Genomic DNA, 23,553 nt, shown 5'->3' on the forward strand with positions numbered 1-23,553 from the left:
AAATATTTGTCAAGTGAATGAAATCAGTGAATGGGTGTTTGGTAGATAGTTGTGGGCTATTTGTGATTTCAGCTCCTATACTGGTAATTTTACATTGGGAAGTAGTCTAGTTTCTCTGGCTTTATTCATTTCTTCACTCTAGGTAAAACTATAAATATTTTTACCTGAAATATTAAAGTAAAACCTAAAATTATTTGTTTATTATCACAGGTGTCAATCAGATCTATTATGTCAGACAACACTCACTGGAAAAATAATTTAGGGCTACATTGCAGTAAACTAGCAGATTTCTTCTAAGAACCAAAAATGTTGGCATATTTGGGGTTTTGAGGGTGTAGTGGGTGGATAAGATGTCTGAAGTTTTACATCTATTACTAGTTATTAAACATTATTTCAGAACACTGAAAATACTGATTGTTTTATAATAGCTGCATAAAAATTGGGATTTCAGTCTAACTTGTACTTATAACTTTATATATAGTTTGGTGTTATCAGTAATTATAGTTTTTTTTTTTTAAGATTTCATTTTTAAGTAATCTCTACACTCAACGTAGGACTCGAACTTCTAACCCTGAGATCAAGAGTTGAATGCTCTACTGACTGAGCCAGCCAGGCGCCCCTACAAGCTGTTCTTCGTACTAGTCATAGGAAATATCTGTTGAGCAAAATTTAGATCTTGAGCTGGCTGTTGATAAAGTGCCATTTTATCTTCACAAAATCAGATACTTCTGATATCCAAGTTATGTTTCTCCACTAGACTTGCTGTTCAGACTGGGTTCATGGGAATCCCAGGATGTGCCAGAGAGTACTAGAAGCCACAAAGTAAGCTTGGCACATATTCCTATCAATTTTCATGATATATTAAAAGGTAAAACTTTTCCTGTTAAAACAAATACAGGTGCAGGATCTTAAAGGATAGAATGCAAAATATGAATGAATTCTAAAGGTAAATTTCTTTTTAAAATTTTTTTCTTAGATTTTATTTATTTACTCATGAGAGACAGAGAGGGAGAGAGGCAGAAACACAGGCAGAGGGAGAAGCAGGCTCCATGCAGGGAGCCCGATGTGGGACCTGGTCCCAGGACTCCAGGATCATGCCCTGGGCTGAAGGCACATGCTGAACAGCTAAGCCACCTAGGCATCCCTAAAACTAAATTTCTTATAGCATATTGCTTTAGGTGGCTCCTCCTAGCTTCTCTCATACCTTGATTTATAGTCACTTTCCTCTGCCCTTCAGGTGTGTTCATGGACAAGTTTGAGAGGCACTGTACTGTACCAGGCTCCCTTTAACTGGATCTTGGCAGATGGTAAGATTCAGAGACATTTCAGGTGGAGGTTAGGGGTACAAGAAAAATCAAGGATCAGGGTCCTTTGTCTGGGAGGAGACATTTTACAGGAGGGAAAACCTGGCCTCCTGGTAGGTTGGTGGGGATCCAGCTGGTCCCAGATGGCCTCAGTCATTCATCGGGCGGACCTTAGCAGGATAACTAAGGCTCTCCACATGGTCTGTTGTTCCAAGCTCCTTTTTTTTTCCCCTAAGTCTCTTTCAGTGATTTACATGTATTCCAAAAAAAGCAGCAGCAGAGGTTAGCAATGTCTCTTGAGGCTGAAGTTCAGAAGTTACTTCCATTACATTCTGTTGGTGATAGTAAATCAAATCACAGTGTGAGGTCAAATTCAAGAGATGGGGAAATAGACTCTTCCTCTTGATAGGAGACTGGCCTTTAAAAAACTTACCATGTGATCTTAGACAAGTTACTTACTTCCTTTAAGCCTTAATTTTTTTTTTTGTCTATAAAATGGGGATGATATTAATACCTACCTCTTGGGGTGGTTGTAAGGATGAATTATGTTGTTGCATGAAAGGATAGCTGATAGTAAGAGCTTAGTAAACATCTTTGACCGTTCTTACGTGTCTGCCTAATGAAAGTTTGGTCATCCCTGGACCTTTTTCCTTCCTGAAGTCTCCGTAACTTTCTTGTTCTTGGAAAATGTAGGGTCTTAGCAACTCATTTGATAGTATGTATTGCCTTACGTTTGTATATATACACAGCATAGCTCATCTGCTGAAGTTTGTAAGCCTCTGGAAGGTGCAGGCCAATGTTCATAGTAGTTTTTGTAGGATTCCCAGTACCTAGCCCTCAATGATGTTTAGTGAATGAGTCCCCATATTATTTAAAAGAAGATACAAGTTTTTTTTTGTTTTTTTTTCCTGTTGCCTTGAGTCTAGCAAGTACTTTGCTAAGAGGAAAAATTAAACTCTCCAGCTCTGGAGTCTCACTGCTTAACTGTTTAATGAAATTAGGCCTATTTACATGGAGATTTTAATTCTCAAAAGAAACAAAAACTTAATTTTTGCTGTTCTAAAAAATAAATGAAGATTTAATTTAGAGTTAGAGTTAGAAAAAGAGATTTAAAAGCAATAAAGTACGTTTTATTTTAATGGTCATTTCAATAATTTTCAAATTCTAGGAGGTATGAACTGAACTTTACTAGATCAAAGTATGTTCATGAAAAGGTCTGTTGGTTTTTATAAATGAAAAGCTGTATATAATAAAAAGGCTTTTATTTTTCTAAATTGTGGTTATTTCTTGCTGTGCAGAATAAATGTGAATGCTTCTATAATACTCTTAAGGAATTCTGTATAGGAATCAGGTTTAACTTGAAGTTAATGCTAATAGCGTGAAGTCGGGGTACAGTGAGAAAAGGTAAAAAAAATCTCGCATCTGCTGTTACATGTTGTTAACTCCCTCAGCAGACGTTAAATCATTTCAAGTACAATAATAGTGTGGGAGGTAAATTAACTAACCATTAACAATCTTATAAATACACAATTAACATGCCAGCATTTATATGACACATTGATGGGGCAGCAGTAATTTTTGATTGGGAGTTTGCAGACCTTGGAGAAGCCTCAGGCTGTTGCTTATTCAGATAAGTTTTCACAGATTGCAGGTGAGGGGGCTTGAAGTCTGTCTGGCAGAGGGAAGTAGGTGTATAGAGTGCTTTGAAAGTCTTGGAAAGGGAATTTCCTTTTAATCATTGGCTGGGTGTGAGCATTTTAAGTCATTTTAATACCTATCTCAGGTCCTTAGGGAGTGAAGGAGTATAGGGAAGGTTCATTTGCTCATGCAGCATAATTTAAAGAAACAGAGTATTTCGGGTATGGACTTGGTAACTGAAGTTGCATGAATCTCTAGGAGTTTTAAAAAGATTCAAGATAGGGATGCCTGGGTGGCTTAGCGGTTAAGTGTCTGCCTTTGGCTCAGGTCATGATCCCGGAGACCTGGGATTGAGTCCCACATCGGGCTCCCTACGTGGAGCCTATGTCTCTTTCTCTCTCTCTGTGTCTCTCATGAATAAATAAATAAGATCTTTAAAAAATTTTTTTTCTAAGTTTTTAAAATAAATAAATAAAAATAAAAAGATACAAGATACTTACATCCAGCTTTTCCCTCTGTGGTTTCAGGTCAACAAGTAGGTGATCCTTGAAGTTTCTTTCTTGTATAAAATTTCATAACTTTTATTTTTGAACAACCATTATATGCACTGCTTATTTCTTCCTATTGTATAAATCACAGTTATAGGAGTTAAGGGGAGCCTAAGGGTCTAGTCTACTGAATAACATATTTACTGTATTATATTTTCCACAAAGACCCATGACAGAAATTTCTCTCAGGCCTCAGAACTCAAAGAACTCAACAACAGGATCTTTAAAAATGTCATTTATTACTACTGTTGTAATTCTTTATTCCTTTTTGTTTTGGAAGGCTATATAATGCTTAAGATTCTTGGACTTATTAGCTGTCGGGCTTTGGGCAGATTTTGATTTGCCTTCATTTTCTCATCTGTAAAATGGGGATGAAAACAGTATCTCATAGGGTTATTTTGAAAATTATACAAATTAGTCCATCTAAGAAAGAGCAAGGGTAGCTTTTGTAATAAATAAAGGTTAGTTATTATAATTGCTTTTTGCTTCCTCAGAAGTTTCCTGTGGGAAATGTACAATATAACATTCATACAGATTACCGTTTGCCACATTTTTCATCTACTTTTTTTTTTTTTTTAAAGATTTTATTTATTTATTCACGAGAGACACGGAGAGAGAGAGAGGCAGAGACACAGGCAGAGGGAGAAGCAGGCTCCATGCAGGGAGCCTGACGTGGTACTCGATCCCAGGTCTCCAGAATCACACCCTGGGCTGAAGGCGATGCTAAACTGCTGAGCCACCCGGGCTTCCCATCATCTACTTTTTTACTCTGTTGTATCTTATGTTTTCCTGTAAGCCATTGTGAACAGTTTGGAGAGTATATGTGAATAAAGTTATTTAAAATATGCTTGTAGGGGATCCCTGGGTGGCGCAGCAGTTTGGCACCTGCCTTTAGCCCAGGGCACGATCCTGGAGACCTGGGATCGAATCCCACGTTGGGCTCCCGGTGCATGGAGCCTGCTTCTCCCTCTGCCTGTGTCTCTGCCTCTCTCTCTCTCTCTCTGTGTGACTATCATAAATAAAAAATAAAAATAAAAAAATAAAATAAAATATGCTTGTATTAAGGCTTGATAGCATTAGAACATACTAAAAGTTTACTTCCCTGTGTAGGGCATGTTCCAAGTTAACACATCAAGTTACATGGTCATTAATGCACACAAATGGTTCTGTGCAGTGGTAAAAGCATCCACATTGCACCTGGAACAAAACTTAGCACATCATAGGAACTTAATAAATGTTTGTTGAATGAATGAATGAAGTATAAAAGGAGATCCACCCAGTACATTAAAAACGGGCTGAGTCACTTTGGGATATCTTATGTCTTCTTACTCTGTGTGGTTGTCCCTCTGCTTTCATTTTTGTAAAATAAATCTGTATGCTTTGAGGAATCTGAAGTTAAAAAGTGGAAGAATCCATGAAAATAGGTGATCTTAGGGGAACAGACCTCCTGGAGGCTGAAATTGTTTATCCAGCAGCCGAAAGGCATATAAAAAGGACCAGTTATCTTCAAGTCAAGAATTGGTAACATCCAGGGAAGATATTCAAGACCCCAAAATAAACAGTATTTGTAAAAATGTAAAGCAGCATTTCTAAACTAGGTTCTGTGAATCTCTTATGCATTGATATATTTTAGTGTTCCTGGAGGAAAAAATCTTTAAGGATCAGATAAGTTTCAGATTTGGGATATATTGCATTATGAGAGTCTCCACTCTTGTAGATTCACAATATACGTGAGTAGTTTTATCTTTTTTTTTTTTAAATGATTTTATTTATTTATTTGAGAGAGAGTGAGCAGAGCAGAGGGAGTGAGCAGAATGAGAGAGAGCATGAGCAGAGATGAGGGATTCCCCACTGAGCAGGGAGCCCAATGTGAGGCTCCATCCCAGGACCCTGAAATCATGACCTGAGCCGAAGGCAGACACCCAACTGACTGAGCCACCCAGGTACCCCTTCATTAGTAGTTGAAAAGCTTTGAGAAGTCTAATTAAATAGCAAGAAAACTTATTTTGTTTAATGTGGCATTTCCTAGACATTTTAAAATTTAAATTTAAAAAATTGTGGTAATATACATGTAATAAAATTGACCATTTTAACCATTTTTAAGAATGTAGGTCAGTGGCATGAAGTATATTTACACTGTTATTTATACTGTTGTGCAGCTGGAGACTGCCAGTCTCCAGAACTTTTTCATCTTTCCAAACTTAAACATATCTTATAAATATTCCCCATCCCCCTCTCCCTCCAGCCCCTGGCACTCTCCATTCTACTTTCTGTCTCTATGAATTTGATGACTCTAGGTGCCTCATATAAGTGGAATCATACAGTATTTGTCTTTTTGTGACTTACTTCTTTGAGTATAATCTCGTCAAGGTTCATCCATGTTGTAGCATGTGCCAGAATTTTCTTCCTTTTAAAGGCTGAAGACTATCCTATTGTGTATATATATATATATATATATATATACCACAATTTGTTTATCCGTTTTCTACCAGTTTCTAATGACTGTGTAGTATTCTGTTACATGCGTGTGTAATGACATACTCAGGCGTGAATGTTTAGGTTACTTTTAGATTTTCAGTGTAACAATCCTGAGATAAATATTTTTGCATAGTTATCTCTTAAAGGCAAATCCTACAAGTGGGTTTGCCCAAAAGGTACTCATTACACTTTGATAGATGATATATTACCCTCTAAAAAGTCTCAATTTTCATTCCTTTTTACAGTGCATGAGAGGGCTTATTTCTCTGAACCCTGCCAACATTAGGTTTTGAAAATCTTTGATTTTTGCACAACTGATCAGAGAAAATAACTTGTTTTCATCTGTGTTTGGAATATCTTTGTCTTAGAAATCAAATCTACCTTCAAATGGTAGTTTGCTGCTCTTAAAGTGATTTAAAACATACTCTTTTGGTTCTAAAAGTAGTGTTAGGATAAGTTGATAGTGTCCCAAGGTGACAGTTTTGAAAGGCATTAGTGAAGACAAGCTCTTATATCTGTATTAATAGAAAAAAAGCAATCCTTTCTTTATAATCACACTACACATGACATGCTCATAGATGACTTATCTCTACAACAAAATTGTATAATCTTTGGAAGACAGACAGCAACCCTTACTGAATTTCTGCCATGTATAAGATCCTTTGTTGCCAGAAGGGATGTGGCAATGTGGCTCCTGTCCTTGTGGAACTTATAGTCTGAATCTTCAAGTACATGTCATGGGAGGTGAGGGCTTATTTCCTAGGGCAGACTTCTTGAAATTCCCTATCAGAATCAGTATTGAATAGTATTTGTTGAGTGAGTGATACAGATTCCAAATTGTATGAAGTCGTAGTATACCAATAAAGAAGATATCTGTTCTTTTTTGGGGTATTTTGGGGCCTCTGTCCCACAAGGATAAAGTTAGAGACTTGCTGTGTGCTCTCAGAAGTATTTTCCAATGACTCTTTACTTCCTAAGAGGTGATGGAGCAGATCCATTTTCCGGAAAACAAACAAACAAACAAACAAACAAACACATGCACATTCTGTTGAGTGTACTTAAGTATACTTTTATTTCTTTGCCCTTTGCCATTTGACTTGTTGGTGCTAGAACACCCATTAAATGTGTAGCTTCTCATTGAAGCCCTTGTTTTTCACAAGAGAAAACTATTCAATATGAAATTGAAAGTACCTGCCCCTCTGCTAGCGACTAGTTGCCTTACTCTCGTGGGAGAGACACTTACTGTGATTGCTATGAGGATGTTTGCAGTTTTGGCCATCTGTGATGCTATGATTTTGTTAGAAAACAAATGCTCTCATTTATAAGTAAATCCATGATTGAATACATCTCTTTATGATTTTATAAGTAATTCTTATTTTTACAAGTGAAATTTAAATGCTCCTCTTTAATTCTGTAATGTTTTTCTGATTAATACACTGAAAATGGTAGGCTGACATTAACATTTCTGAGACTTGGAGGAATCTCATTATATTAAATACACTAGGACTGTGTTAGGGTATAAACTTTTTGATTCAGAGATACCTTTCCTTGGCATTTCCCATTAGCCTCTGTGTAAAATAACTACTCAGTAAATATATTTGAAGGAAAAAAATGAAGATTAGTGTAATTAATTTGATTAATTATACTTTCTCTTAATCTTGGTATCTTTAAGATCTACCGAGTGATGTCATTAGAATGTTACTAGACAAAAGTTTTTAAAACCTTTGTTGGTTATAATGCTTTATTAACTGGATTTCCCCCATATTTCATTTTTAGAAGAGACAAATAACAAGAAAATCTGGTGTTGTAGGCCTTTCTAAAAATAAATACCTCTAGGACTGTTCTGGGAACATATTCAATCCAGTTTTCATGTTCCTTGCATCTCATAATGATTTTGGAGGAGGAGGAAGAAGTTGACCCTGGTGACCTGCAGAGTCCTCTTTCAGAAAGGAACCACACATTTATTTTATGTGCTGTGCACTTACTAAAGAAGGATGAATATTGATATATTTTAGGATTATTTTAAACAAGAATTGAAAGCCGAAGTTATTATTTTTTACCATCATCATTGTTATTATTAAAAGCAGCTAATAATTATGTGCCTGGTGCTCTTTTGAGCACTTTCCCTGCATTATCTCTTATACATCTTCTCATTCCTGGAGTCCCCATTTTATTAATGAAGAAAGAAAATAGGCTCAAATAAGTTAAGGTTGTTTTGACCAAGATCACATAGCCAGCTAGTGGTAGGGGCACGATTTGAACCCAGTTCTGCCTGCAGTTCTTTCTCTTAACCAGTGTCCTCTAATACAGTAGTCCTCGATCATTTGCAGGGGGTGCTTTCCAGGAACCACAGTGATGCCTGAAATCATCGATGGTACCAAATCCTATATGTACTATTGTTTTTCCTGCACATACATACCTATGATAAAGTTTAATTTTCGAATTAGACACAGTAAGATATTAATAGCGATAATAAAACAGAACAATTACAACTATACTGAATTATGTGACTGTGGTTTCCCTCCTCAGAATATCTTAATGTACTGTGCTCAGCCTTCTTGTGATGATGTGAAATGATAAAATGCCTATGTGATGAGTCAAAAGTAAGGTGAATGACCTAGGAATTGTGACATTGCATTAGGCTACTTTTGACTGTCAGGGTACATCAGAAGGAGGATCATCTGCTGTTGGACTGCAGTTGACCATGAGTAACAACAAACTGCAGAAAATGAAACCACAGATGAGAAGAGACTACCATGTTTTCTTTGTTGAGTATTCCCATTTAACTAAGGAGGTACCATTTTATTCCCAGAATATACATCATTTTAGTTTCAACAAGATTCAGGAAGCAGTTCTTACAATGAGATTTCTAAAGTAAGAAATTAATTTGGTAGCAGAGAAGTTTGATTAGTAAAGTTTATTTTAAAAGCACAATACTGGGATCCCTGGGTGGCGCAGCGGTTTGGCGCCTGCCTTTGGCCCAGGGCGTGATCCTGGAGACCCAGGATCGAATCCCATGTCGGGCTCCCGGTGCATGGAGCCTGCTTCTCCCTCTGCCTGTGTCTCTGCCTCTCTCTCTCTCTCTCTCTCTGTGACTATCATAAATAAATAAAAATTAAAAATAAATAAATAAATAAAAGCACAATACTGGGGCGACTGGACGGCTCAGTCAGTTAAGTGTGATTTCTGCTCAGGTCATGGTTTCAGGGTTGTGAGATTGAGCTCCATGTCAGGTTCTGTGCTTTGTGTGCAGCTTCCTTGGGATTCTGTCTCTCCCTCTGCCCCTCCCTTTATCCCTCCCTCTCTCCCAAAAATAAAATAAAATAAAAGCACAATACTCTGTTAAACCAGAAGAAAGGAAAATGTGTTTATTGAACAAAATTACTTTGGTGGTTCTTTTTTTTTTTTTTTTTAATTCCTAGTAACTCAAAGTATTGTCTGTGTTCTTTTAGTTGCCTCACAACCATATGACAAAGACAAAGATGAAATGTTAACAAAAGGAATGCCTGGGGATCCCTGGGTTGCGCAGCGGTTTGGCGCCTGCCTTTGGCCCAGGGTGTGATCCTGGAGACCCGGGATCGAATCCCACGTCGGGCTCCCGGTGCATGGAGCCTGCTTCTCCCTCTGCCTGTGTGTCTGCCTCTCTCTCTCTTTGTGTGTCTCTCATGAATAAAATAAAATCTTAAAAAAAAAAAGTAAACAAAAGAAAGGACAGTTTCATACTTTCACACATAATTTGAGGAAAATACGACTTGTTCCCCTGTGACCTTATAGAGTAATGAGGAGACTGCATTGGAATGAAGGAGAAAGAAAGGAAAATTTATTGTTTTAACAGTAATTATGTGCTTTGAGTGGTCTAAGGAGTCACTGTTAATTTGTTTTGCAAAAGAGGAAGCCACCCTCATTGACTAGAGCTGTAGCCCCTAGTGTTTATAAGGATTTCCTTTCAGCTTAGGCTTAATCCTTGTAAGCTCCTAGGTACAGGGATAAATGTTGATTTTCAAGGTAGCATTGTACCACATTGAATTTGTTTGAAAAATGATTCAGTCATCTTCTTTTTTATTCTTAAATATTGCTGTGTACATCATGTTTCTAGGGAGGTGAGCACGTGAAACAATATGAAGAGGAGAAAATAGCCTTTTAAGGAAATTGGCCCACAGAAAGGATGGCCTTCTTGGACAATCCAACTATCATTCTAGCTCATATCCGACAGTCACATGTGACCAGTGATGACACAGGAATGTGTGAAATGGTTCTCATTGATCATGATGTTGACCTAGAGAAGATTCATCCTCCTTCAATGCCTGGAGACAGTGGGTCAGAAATTCAGGGAAGCAATGGTGAGACTCAGGGCTATGTATATGCCCAGTCAGTCGATATTACCTCAAGTTGGGACTTTGGTATTAGAAGACGCTCAAATACAGGTAAACATTGCCTTTTAGTCATGTCTTCTGAACTTTAAATCAGTCAATAATCTTACAGAATAATGCATATTGTTGGAATAGGTTTAATGGGGAAAGTGTCTATTAATTGGAACATGCATGTATTACAGTGAGTCTAAACAACTCCCATTTCTGTGACTGAATGGAGAGTGCCTCTGGAATGGCGTTATTAAAGGAAGTAGAAACTGAATAGATAAAAAAAGGTGGCTATCAGAGGCATGTTGGATGTTCTGTTTCTAAAAAGTCCTCACGTAGAAAGAGAAGTAGACTTGTTTTGAGTATTTTCATAGAGCAACATTAGTCCCAGTGGGTAGACTACCTGGTAGCCGGTTTCAGGTTGACATAATAAAGAACCTTTAATACAGAGAGCTGACTAGCCAAGGAATGATGCTGCTGGAGCCATTTTTTGGCCTTGGAGGGATTGTGGGAGGGTGGGGGGAGGATTGGAGGTAAATAGCTGAATATTTGTTAGGGCTGATTTTAATAGCAATCCCCCTGTTTTTGATATATTATCTTTATTTTCTTAAATTGGTCTCTACCCTTTGATCTTTGTGGCTTGAAAATGCTATTCTTTGGTACATACATATTCAATCATTAGCTTTTAAAAACTTATCAATGCCTATTTTCCAGCTTATGTGTTTTGGAAATCTTTCAAGGGGAATGTGATGAACCAAGGCCTTTACTTAGATAAGTTATTTAGAATCTATAATGTAGTTCTGATATGACAGGGTGTTCTAGGAGATGATTTTTATTAGGTAATCAGAAAATATAATCTCCACTAATCAGTAGGAGTAACCTGCTAACTCCCAGGAAAAGTAATGGTAGGAGATGTCGTAGATCATAGAAAATATTTACATGTTTATTTTCGTGGTCAAAATGTAAAATGTACTTAAAGAAGTACTGCAGGATACAATATACAGTGCAAGGCATGTTAAGGTTTTGGTTCGGAATTCAGCATTCTGTGACATCTCCAAAGAATAATTTGCTCTCATGATGAAAATAATTAATAGCATTTCCCAGTAGCTCAAAGAACTTTTATCAAAATAGGATTTGAGTGAAGGTTTGAATATAATTTAGAACCATTGATTCTCAGTTCTCTAGCTGAAACTGACTTCCTTTGCAAGTTATTGAGGTGGTATCTTATATGACAGGTTAAATGGATTTCAGAAGGAGAATGCTGCTAAATTGAGAGCTTTCTGATTGTATTACTTTGGCTGTACCCTTCACATTTATTAATTGCAATTGAATGTATTTTCCTTCAATGGAATTTGGTTAGATATAGTGACATTGTCAAAATGCTTTTGCTGGCACAGTTTACATTTATGGCAAGACTAGTTTCAGTATTTCCCTACCACAATGCTAAGGCAGGCGTGTATGTTATCCTACCTTGCAAGAGGTTGAAAGAGAAATTTACTTATTTTTTGTTAGCATTGTTCCAGGATAGGAAGTTGAAGCTAACTCGAGAAATAACATCAATTATGACTTTCTTTTCCATTGTGGTTTTCCTATGCAGTAGTTGTTAATATATGCTGAACAATATTTCTTTAATAAAAGATTGGTTCACTGATTTTTTTTTTTTTTTGGTTCACTGATTTTTGAAGGTTGATCAGCCAGTGGTAATATAATCTCACAAATGCATGATTTTAGGTGATGCTTTTGTTGGAATTTCTTAAGATAGCACTTAGATGCAATAATTACAATTGTGGAGTGTCCTAGTGACCAAAGAATGTACTTTTTAATCCTTTCAGCATATCTTAAAATTTTGTATAAGAAAAATTATTCTTTTTAAGATTTGACTAATGTTACGAAGATACAAATCATTTATTTTACTACCTATAAACTGTTTGAGCCCACTGAAGGAAAGCTATGCTAATTTATATAGCTTTGACATTTTATAATTTTCATGATTTTTAGATAAAGGATTTTATATTTAAAACTTTAATAGTCTAGTCTGAGTTCATTTATCTTTAATTTTTGAAACGGGTAGAGTAATTCATAACAGTAATTTTATTCCTGTAATGTAATATTCACTTCAGTTCATTTGTGCATTAAAATTCCTTTAAGACCGTTATTAATGATTTATATAATGAAATGTCATATTAATCACAGAAGTTTTCACATTTTATTATTCTCTTCCATGTTAATACTATCTTTATGATCTCTATTAATGTTTTATATCCTCTAATTTCAATTATAAATCAAGAATATTTTCATGTTTTTGTTGGTATTTGCTTTTCAGGGGTGCCACCTTTAAAATTTTATGACTTTTTCCCTACATGTGCAATATAAAACATCTTTATTCATATAAAGGTAGTTAATTATGTCTTTGTTTATAGTAAACTTTCATTGACAAACTTATAGTTATAATATTTCTTTTCAAGCTCAAAGATTAGAACGACTCCGAAAAGAGAGACAAAACCAGATCAAATGCAAAAATATTCAGTGGAAAGAAAGAAATTCTAAGCAATCAGGTAAATGGAAAAAATTTTAATTGTTAATTTGAGATTTTTATATTTAGTTATATTATTAAATAAGAGCTTTTATTTTTAATTCATCTTTTTAAATCCTCTGAGCAGATACCTCTTGTATTTTGAGCTTTGCTTTCACTTGGGTACATTGGCCCTCTGAAGCCATGTGTTCTTTAGGTCTTGTGTTTTTGGTCACTCTTCATTTTGCATCACAGGAATTGGTGTATGTAAGGCATATTTTATACAAACTGTCATGCCAGTATTTTGTTCTTAGAGCCAAGGAATACCTATGGTTTGGATGGGCCTCTGGGTTATAGATTCCTCCTGGCAGTTCCGACCTAGACTTTCCCTTGTCTCATTAGTGGCCAAAATAACAATCTTTTTTGCATATATGCTAATTTTCCCTTTAGCTTAACAAGCATTATGTTGCTGGTATTGTCAGTATTTGTAGTTAGTGTTCATATGGTATTTGTAGTAAAAGCTGGCCATATTACTGATTTTCAAATCTTCAATCTCAGCAAGAAAAAATAAAAAAATCCAAAATGCTATTGAAGTATCTTCTAATGTTTATATTATGTGTCCTAGATTTTCTGTTTTTCTCATTTCAAAAAAATGTCTATACTTTGTCTTCTATGTCTTCTAGCACCTACTACAACTCTGGCATGTAGTAGATGTCCAATTAATTTTTGACTGACTTCATTGCTACATAATATTTATAAAACTAACAATATTAATGATTATTATTATATTAACATCAGTACCTACCTAGTGCTGTTCTAAGCACTTTATGTACATTACCTCCAATGCAGCAATCTTATAAGGTATAGATATTGCTGTTGTTATCAGATGAAACAGAGATTGAGAGAGCTTTAACTTGCTACAGTGATAAGCCTGGAAAGTGGTAGTGCAGTAGAGCTGTATTTTCTATCTCTGTCTGCAACTAAAGGCCAATCTCTTCTGCTAAACCATACTATATAAAGTGATTATTGCTTTCTCCTGCTGTGGTTGTAAACTCAAGTGTGCTCAGTGGGTATGATTTTCTTAATGATGGCTTCTAAATGTAGAACCAAAAATCTCATTCACTTCTTTCTTAGGTCTCACTTCTATGACTTCCTATGGTTCTCCTTGAGTATCTATTTAATTTTACTCTTGATGTGTTAAAAATCTCTCTAGGCTGGCCTTTTCTGTTGATCCAGTTAATACTTCTCTCTTGTGTTTATCACAGACCGAAAACCTTTATATTGTTTATCTTGTCCACTTTCTTCAAATTTATCATGTATCTTAATGCCTTTACTATTAATCTTTTCTTAATGAATATAGAGCCAGTTTATCTAAGCTCATCTCTCCAGCTACCCTTTGTTTTACCTTTCTTACTTCCTTATCTTAAAACAATTACAAATAAATAGGATGAATAGAGCACCTCAGATATAACTGCATCAATCCCCTTTACAATGTGAGAAGTTCTTCAACTTAAATTTTGATACATCTTCCACTTACTCCTTAAAGTCTAATCCACTTTAACTTCTGTTTAGTGTTTCATAGAATGTGCTAGAGAAATAAATAGGCTCCTTTTTGCTTTCATTTGGAGCCATACTGTTCATTATTGGTGTATACTTCTTCCTCAGTTTCCATCCCTCTTATTTCTGTCTCTCGCAGATTTCAGTAATTGACCCTATGATCTTACTGCTAGAAAAGCTCCTTCTTAATATACTTGACCCCTTTTTGAAATATTGACCTTGAGCCAGGCCAGTGAACCCCATCATTGTACAGAGGAATGGTTTTGAATTTTCTGTTCAGCTGGGTTCCACTGTTACCACAGGTTGGCACTCTGGGTGTCCTAAAACGTGTTGGAAAGGTGGAGTCAGCGGTCCAGTAAACATCTACCTGGTAAACTGAGGAGCCACTCTGTTTTTACACAGCTCTCAAGCACATACTCTCTCTTGGCAAGAGATGCCACAGCTAGATCCTTTCGATCTTCATTGAGAATTTTGGTTAGGTAATCATTTATTCATTCCCTCATTCTTTTTCTACTGTTTACATTTTGCTAAAAATCCTTTCATCTGTTTTTTTTTATCCTTTATCTTATTCTCTATTAAAAAAATCATTATTATGAATATGATGACCTCCCTTGGAATGTTTTTCTTCCATAGTTATTCTGTCTACATCCTGTCCATCCTTCAAGGTACAGCAGAAATGCAGGCTTTTCATAGAAAAGTTGGAAGGGATTTGAGAAGCTGTCTGGTTCATACCCTGAGGTTCTTTGTGAGCTTACTGAGCCATATGCCCTGAGACCACATGATAAAGATCTTTGTAGTATTTCTGTAGCCAGAACTGCATGGGTAAATGTGAAGGTGGTCATTGGAAGAAACCTTGGCAGGAACAATGTCAAATCAAGCCCTGGCATGCATATATTTATATTTATATTTAAGATTTTATTTTTAAGTAATCTCTACACCGAACGCGGGGCTTTTTTTTTTTTTTTCTCGAACGCGGGGCTTAAACTTAAGACCCCAAAATCAAGAGTTGTGTGCTCTTCCCAACTGAGCTAGCCTGGTGCCCCAAGCCCCAGTATTTTAAATTTTATTGCTTTAAAATGGTGTTGGTAATATGCCTTACAAAATTTATTATCGCTGAGTCATTTTTTTTTTTTTCGCTGAGTCATTTAACAAACTTTTCTTCCATACCTTCTGTGTGCATAATAATTCTGTGCTAGGTGATTGGGAAATAAATAATTCCTGCCCTCTAGAAGTTTGAAGTCTAGTAAAAAGACAAAGCTATTTACACATGAATTAAATAATAACTCAGAAATAATGTAGTGTGTATATCAATTATTTATGAATATTCTTGAAGTTTTCTTTATGTCTTTTCTAGTATTGGTTCCCTAAAACAGCAGTTGCCAGATACAATGACTGTAAAAATCAGAAATGCATCCAGAAGTGCATGTTATAATGGCTTCTGTATAAATTTTTGGCCCTACCTGTGGAATTCCTAATTCAAAAGATAGAGATCAGGGTCCATAAGTCTGTATTTTTCAGAAGCTCCCTGGGTGATTCTTAGGAGTAACCAGTGCTGGGGATCACTGGCATATAAATATGCCAGCCACCAAGTTTGTTTCCTCTTCATGCAAATCCAGCAACTTAGCTGTTAATATTTCTGTATTGTATGTGAGAAAGTTGGAGCACAGAGGCTAAGTAACTTTTTCAAGTTACTTACAAATAGTAAGTGGCAAAGCCAGAATTATTCTTCTGGCCAGTCTGACCCCAGAGACTGTAGTATTTCTACTCTCTCCCATTCTCTTCCATATTATTGGCAGAAAGGAGCTGCCCCTGGAGCTTTGGGTATTGAGGCCTTGTGTTCCCTTGTTCCCTTCCTCCTCTGTGTTAGCAATGGCAAGGGTTGAGGAAAGTTGCCAAGGCCTCTATGTTAAAAGAAAATTTCATTATAGGAAATCTGAAAGAAAATATAAAAATGAAAATAAGCTACAAGTATTCTCACATTCAGAGGAACTGCTTTTGTTAAGATTTTGGTGTATTTTTTCTAGATTCTATTTATATAGGTACATATATTTTAAATATTCTAAACATACTTCTTATGACCTTTTTTGTATTTTTTTTATATATACCAATAGTACATAAATTGTTTTGTCTTGTCTCCATATTGTTCCTGCACTTTTACATTTCTTATTAAGGTTATTTCCAGATGTTTTGTATTTATGCTACCCTTGTAATTAGCATCTTCTTCCCCATAACTTTCTTACTGCTCTTGTGAAGGAATCTATTGTCTTTATGTATCTGTATATATCTGTTTTGTATCCAGCCACTAACTGAATCCTTACTAGTTCTAATATGTATTCCCATCTTCCTGAATACTATCCTATGTGCTTTTTCATAAGCCTGATGATAATTAAATTTCTAGGCTATTGTTTTTTCAGTTCTCTGTTGGGGACTTCCAACTGTTTATATTGATTAGAACTCTTCAGCTGCAAATGACAAAGAGCAAGTGAAGTTGAAGAGCAGCTTGAAAAAAAAAAGGCAGGTGGGGGGGATCCCTGGGTGGCTCAGTGGTTTAGTGCCTGCCTTCGGCCCAGGGCGTGATCCTGGAGTCCCAGGATTGAATCCTGCATCGGGCTCCCTGCATGGAGCCTGCTTCTCCCTCTGCTTGTGTCTCTGCCTCTCTCTCTCTCTCTCTCTCTCTCTCTCTCTGTGTCTCTCATGAATAAATAAAATGTTTAAGAAAAAAAAAGTTTTGTTTTTTTTTTAAAAAAAGAGCAGATTGAAGTTGAGCAACTCAAGAGGTACACCTGTGCCTTGATGAATAGCTTGGAACCAGAAGGAAGAGCTCTCATTACCAGCTCCGGTTTCATTTCTGCTTCTTTGGGCCCATTTGCTCTCTCCTTTCTCCCTCTCTTTTGCCTCCTTATCCTCACAGCTTTTGCCTCCTTATCCCCTACTTTTTCTGCTTCTCTGGTCCATAGTTAATCATTTAACAAGTTTTTATTAAGCTCCTAAAATATGCAAGGACAGCTAGGTACTTGTAGCCTTAGACAATACAGCAGTGAACAAGACAAAGTCCCTGTCTTCATGGATCTTGTGGGGTAGATAGACAATAAACACACCCAGTATTGTCAGAATGGGATAAGTGGCATAGCGAAAAATATAGCCAGGTAAGGGGGAATAAGGAATGCTAGGTAGGAGATTTTGCTATCATTTTTTATTTTTAAAAAAGATTTTATTTATTTATTTGAGAGAGAGAGAGAGAGAGAGCAAGGGTGGGGCAGAGGGAGAAGCACACTCCCTGCCCTGAGAAGGGACCCAAATGCGGGACTTGATCCCAGGACCTGGAGATCATGACTGGAGCTGAAAGCAGCCGCTTAACCAACTGAGCCACCCTGGCATCCTGCTGTTTTATATAGGGTGATCAGGGAAGGAAGGCCTCATTGGAAAGGTGATGCTTGAGCAGTTCTTGAAGGAATAAGCCAGACATATATTGGAAAATGGGCGTCCTAAGATGAAGAACAAGTGCAAAGGTTCTGTGATGGAAGTTTGCCCAGTGTATCCAAAGAATAGAGAAGAAGGATGCTTACTTGCTGACTAGAGTAGAAAAGGGCAAGAGTGGGCTTAGAGAGGTATTGAGAGAGCTGATCATGGAGGATATTGTAAGGAACTTAATTTTTACTCTGGAAAAGGTGATTTGATCTGAGTAGTGATGTGATTGATAAATTACTTACTCCCCCCACCCCTGGTTTAAATTTAAACAGTTTTTTATTATGGAAAATTTCAAACATATGCAAAAATAGAATGGTATCATGAACCCCAAGCTTCAGCAATTATCATGACCAGTCATGTGTGTGTGTGTATGTATGTATGTATGTATGTATGTATTTAGAGAACACTCAAGTGGGGGGGGGGATGGAGGGGCAGAAGAAGAAAGAGGGAGAGAGACAATCTCAAGCAGACTCCGTGCTAAGCTTGGAGCCTGACTCAGGGCTCTATCCCATGACCTCTAGATCATGACCTGCACTGAAATCAAGAGTCTGACCCATGAAGGCACCCCTCTCAATTATTTTTAAGCAATCCCATGTACAATATGAAATTATAATTTCATACCTAAATACTTGTGTATTTTTCTAAAGATTTTATTCATTTATTCATGAGAAACACACACACACACACACACACACACACACAGAGGCAGAGACACAGGCAGAGGGAGAAGCAGGCTCCATGCAGGGAGCCTGATGCAGGACTCGATCCCAGGACTCCAGGATCATGCCCCAGGCCAAAGACAGGCACCAAACCACTGAGCCACTCAGGGATCCTCCTACTTGTGTATTTTTTTTTTTAAAGATTTTATTTTTATTTATTCATGAGAGACAGAGAGAGAGGTAGAGACACAGGCAAAGGGAGAAGCAGGCTCCATGCAGGGACCCCGACGTGGGATTCGATCCAGGTTCTCCAGGATCACACCCCGGGCTGTAGGCAGCACTAAACTGCTGCACCATCCGGGCTGCCCTACTTGTGTATTTTTAAATGCATAAGAAAACTGCAGTACTACCACTTTTCCAAAAAATTAGCAGGAATTCTTTGATATTAACAAATATTTCCTTGATTGTCTCAAATGTTTCTTTCTTTTTCTTTTGCCAGTTCATTCAGGTCTAGATGTAAGGTCCACATGTTTGTTTGACGTGTTCCATTTCCTTTTTAATCTGTAGATTCTCCTTTACTTTTTTTCATTGTAATTTATCTAAGAAACTGGGTCATTTGTCCTATTGAATTTCCTACATTCTAGACTTTGCTAATTGTATCTTTGTGGTCTCATTTAATATATTCCTCTGCCCTCTTTATTTCCTATAAACAGGGAGTTGGATATAAAACTTGCTTAGATTGAAGCTTGATTTTTTGATAAGAATATTCTGTATATACTGATCTAAACTTCATATTGCATCATATCAGGAAATATGGAATGTCTTCTTGTCTTTTTTTGTGAAGTTCAGATTGATGGTAGAATTAGGTGTTGTTCACCCATTATTAAGTTACTCCCATCAGCTTTTCTTCTAATGGTTTTAGTGGCCATTGATGGGCATTACCTAGATGAATTATTTCATCAGAGTTGCAAAATAGTGATTCTAATTTTATCGGTTTTCCTATAAAGAGCTTTTCCTACTCTATTATTTGGTTATTCTCAGATATAGTTCCTACAGAAAAGACAGGATAAATGCTTGATTCTTACATACTTCCTTCCGTAGATCTGGCCAGAATTGGCCATTTGTTTAGAGAGTTGGTTCTTTTTTAGTGGTAAATGGCACTGAAAGACCAAAACTTGAAGTCTAGAGATGCTTACTGAATTGTTTTTTTTGCTTGTAGGCCTTTTAGGGGATAGGGCTCAGAAAAAGATAAATTTAAGAGGAAATACATTGTGAGTTAATGCTGATAATTCCTATATGTATTTAGTATTATAGAGTGTTTACTTTGATTTTATGTTTATGTATTTTTTCTTATGCTGAAAATCGTGGTTCCAGAATAGAAACATCACTATCATTACTAACACTGTGATTACTAAAAATAGTTTAAGGTTTTTTTTCCCTTTTGATATGTTCCATTAGGGAACATACAAATTGCTGTGTGATAAAGTTACTTAAAATAATTTCTCTCTTTCTAGTTAAAATGCCAACTCAATATTATACTTAGGTTTGTTCATTTCATTTTGCTTTTATTTTTAGAGATTTCACTTCTAATTTTCTTTAATAACTATATAAGACATTTATATGGCTCTAAAGTTGAATGCATAAAACAAGGTAAAATCAGAGAAATCTAGCTTCAATTCCTGTCCCTTCTATTATTATAGGTAGTTATCTATCTATCTATCTATCTATTTATTTAGAAAGGATGGGTGGGGGGCAAAGGTAGAGGGAGACAGAATATTTTAAGTAGGCTCCATGTCTAGCACAGAGCCCAACTCAGGGTTCTGTCTTAACAACCCTGAGATCATGGCCTGAGTCTAGAGTTGGATGCTTAACTGACTGAGCCACTCAGGCGCCCCTAGATAGTCAATTTAAAAAAGGTTTTTGTTCTTCTGTTCACTTAAATCTCTATATAAGCATATTTATATTCATATTCTTTTTAGGTTAGGGGCTCCTGAGTGGCTTAGTTTGTTAAATGTCTGCCTTCAGTTTAGGTCTTGATCTCTAGGTCCTGGGATTGAGCTCTATCAGGCCCCCTGCTCAGCGGAGAGTCTGCTTCTCCCTCTGCCCCTCCCCTGCTCATGCTCTCTCACACTCTCTCTCTCAAATAAATAAATATAATCTTCAAAAAGAAAGCATACTGTACATACTGTTTTATTCAAAACTTATTTCACTTAGCAACACATTCTGAGAATTACCCTGGTGAATATATAGAGATAAGCTTCATTCCATTTTAATGCTTCATAGTATTTTGTCACATTGATGTGCTGTAGTTTAGCCAACTAGTTTCCTGTTGAAGGACATTTGGTTATTCTCAGACTTTTGTTGTTGCAAAGCGCTGCAGTGAATAGCCTAATGCATGTGTGTTGTGTTGTATTTTTTTTTTAAATATTTTATTTATTCATGAGAGAGAGAGAGGCAGAGACACAGGCAGAGGGAGAAGCAGGCTCCATGCAGGGAAGCCTGATGCAGGACTATATCCCACAATCTTGGGATCCTGAGCCAAAGGCAGATGCTCAGGCACTGAGCTACCCAGGGGCCCCTTTTCTGTTGTATTTTGTTTGTTTTCCCCAGTGTATCTAAAAATCCTCTAGGTGGTATTGTTAGGTCAAAGCATAAATGTGTGATTTCCCTCAGTATTGCCAAATACCCCTCCACAAGTGTTTTTCTCTTTTCTTTTCTTTTTTTTTTTTAAGATTTTTTTTCCCTAAAGATTTTACTTTTTATTCATGAAAGACATACACACACACACACACACACCACACACACACACACAGAAAGGCAGAGACAGAAGCAGGCTCCATGCAGGAAGGACTCCAGGATCACATCCTGACCCAAAGGCAGGCACTCAACCACTGAGCCACCCAGGCGTCCCAAAGATTTTGATTTTATAAAAAGATTTTGTTTATTAGAGAGAGACAGAATGAGAGAGAGAGAGAGCATGAGTTGGGGGAACAGGGAAGGGTAGAGGAAGAAGGAGAAGCAGACTCCCTGCTGAATAGGGAGTCCAATATGGGGCTTGATCCCAGGCCTCTGAGATCATGACCTGAGCCAAAGGCAGACGCTTAACTCACTGAGCCACCCAGGCACCCCCATAGGTGTTTTTTCTGTTTTGCCTTCCTCCAATAGTGTGCAGAGTGTTATTTCCCATAGTCATAAACTTTTAGATTTTTGCCAATTTCATAGATGTGGAATAGTGTCTCAGCATAATTTTAATTTGCATATCCCTTATTATAAATGTGGTTGAGCATCTTTCCACTTATTAAGAGCCATTTGAATACCTTTTTTTGTGGACATTTCATATTTTTTTGTCCATTTTTCCATAGAGTTGTTGGTCAGTGTCTTCTCTACTTTTAAAATCTTTGTATAGGGTAGCCCGGGTGGCTCAGTGGTTTAGCACCACCTTCAGCTCAGGGTGTGATCACAGGGAGACCAGGGATCGAGTCCCAGAGGGGATGCTTCTTCCTCTGCCTGTGTCTCTGCCCCTCTCTCTCTCTGTGTCTCTCATAAATAAATAAATAAAATCTTTAAAAAATAAAATCTTTGTATAATAGGAAAATTAATTTTTGTTTTTTCCTAGTTTATCATTTTTCTTTTTACTTTGCTAATTTTTTCCTATACAAAGATTTTTATTTTATGTGGTAAAATTGATCAGTTTTCTTCTTATTATGATGTTTACTACTTAACATTTTATTTATTTATTTATTTTTTAAAAGATTTTATTTATCTATTCATCAGAGAGAGAGAGAGAGAGCGAGAGAGAGGCGGAGGGAGAAGCAGGCTCCATGCAAGGAGCCAGACGCAGGACTCTATCCTGGGTTTCCAGGATCACGCCTGGGCCGAAGGCGGGGCTAAATTGCTGAGCCACCCGGGCTGCCCAACTTAACATTTTAAAAGATTCCTGTTGGCTGCTGTTGGAAAGAGAGGGGCAGGAGTGGGCCTAGGGGAGGCAAGGGGAGAAACAAGATGTTTGAAGGTGGTGGTAATAATCTAGTGTTGGTAGCTGTGGAAGTGGTTCTGGTTATATCCTGAGATATCTGTTGATGGATAGGATATTAGACATGAGAGAAACAGAAGACTGGAGATGACTCCCAAGTTTTTGCCTAACACATTCGGTTACCATTAACTGAGAAGGAGAAGCCTGTGAAAGGGGCAGATTTGGAGGAAGATCAAGAGTTGGGTTATGGGGCAGCCCGAGTGGCTTAGCGGTTTAGCGCCACCTTCAGCCCAGAGCCTAATCCTGGGGACCTGGGATCGAGTCTCACGTCGGGCTAACTGCATAGAGCCTGCTTCTCCCTCTGCCTGTGTTTCTGCCTCTCTCTCTTTCATGAATGAATGAATGAATGAATGAATGAATGAATGAATAAATAAATAAATAAATAAATAAATAAATAAATAAATAAATAAATGAGTTGGGTTATGGACATGTAAACTTCGAGATACCTATTAGACCTCCAAGTGGAGGTATCAAATAGTTGAATATATGAGCCTGTAATTTCAGGGAGTGTTTAGGTCTATGAGTAATTATTTGGGAGCTATCAGCATGTAGAGGATATTTATTTAAGTTTTCCCTTTTTATTCATTTTTTTATTGTGGTATGTTTTCTATATTCTGAAATGTACAGATGTTAAGTGTGCAGTTTGATGACTTATGACAAATATATACACCTGTGTAACTGCATCCCAATCAGGGTATAGAGCATTTCTGTGCCCCAGAAAGTTCCCTTGTCCCTCTTTCTAGTCAGGCTACTCCCCAGAGACAGCTGTTGTTCTGATTTATATTACCACAACTTAGTTTCACCTCAAGTTGATAATATTTAAAGATTTTTTTTTTTAAATTAATGAGTGATACAGAGAGAGAGAGGGAGGCAGAGACACAGGGAGAGGGAGAAGCAGGCTCTATGCAGGGAGCCTGACATGGGTCTTTTTTTTTTTCTTTAATAAATTTATTTTTTATTGGTGTTCAATTTACCAACATACAGAATAACACTCAGTG

At 37.0% G+C, this 23,553-nt stretch overlaps 1 protein-coding gene across 10 annotated transcripts in view; it reads left to right on the plus strand.

Annotated features, from left to right (window-relative positions):
- Nucleotides 1–23,553, plus strand: part of MAPKAP1 (MAPK associated protein 1) — a 252,740-nt gene that overhangs the window by 19,916 nt on the left and 209,271 nt on the right. For 5 of the 10 annotated variants that reach the window (XM_038549349.1, XM_038549353.1, XM_038549348.1 and 2 more), the window contains 2 exons: nucleotides 10,065–10,392; nucleotides 12,792–12,881. The exons of 1 other annotated variant lie outside the window; for it this stretch is intronic. In XM_038549349.1, coding sequence (XP_038405277.1) covers nucleotides 10,134–10,392; nucleotides 12,792–12,881 — 349 coding nt within the window. In that variant the 5' untranslated portion in view covers nucleotides 10,065–10,133. Of the gene's footprint in view, nucleotides 1–1,237; nucleotides 1,308–10,064; nucleotides 10,393–12,791; nucleotides 12,882–23,553 lie in introns of those variants that run through there. 4 more of the 10 variants (XR_005364983.1, XM_038549356.1, XM_038549355.1 and 1 more) reach the window with 2 other exon arrangements.

The sequence above is a fragment of the Canis lupus genome, chromosome 9, assembly GCF_011100685.1.
Source record: "Canis lupus familiaris isolate Mischka breed German Shepherd chromosome 9, alternate assembly UU_Cfam_GSD_1.0, whole genome shotgun sequence".
In the NCBI taxonomy this organism is placed as follows: Eukaryota; Metazoa; Chordata; class Mammalia; order Carnivora; family Canidae; genus Canis; species Canis lupus.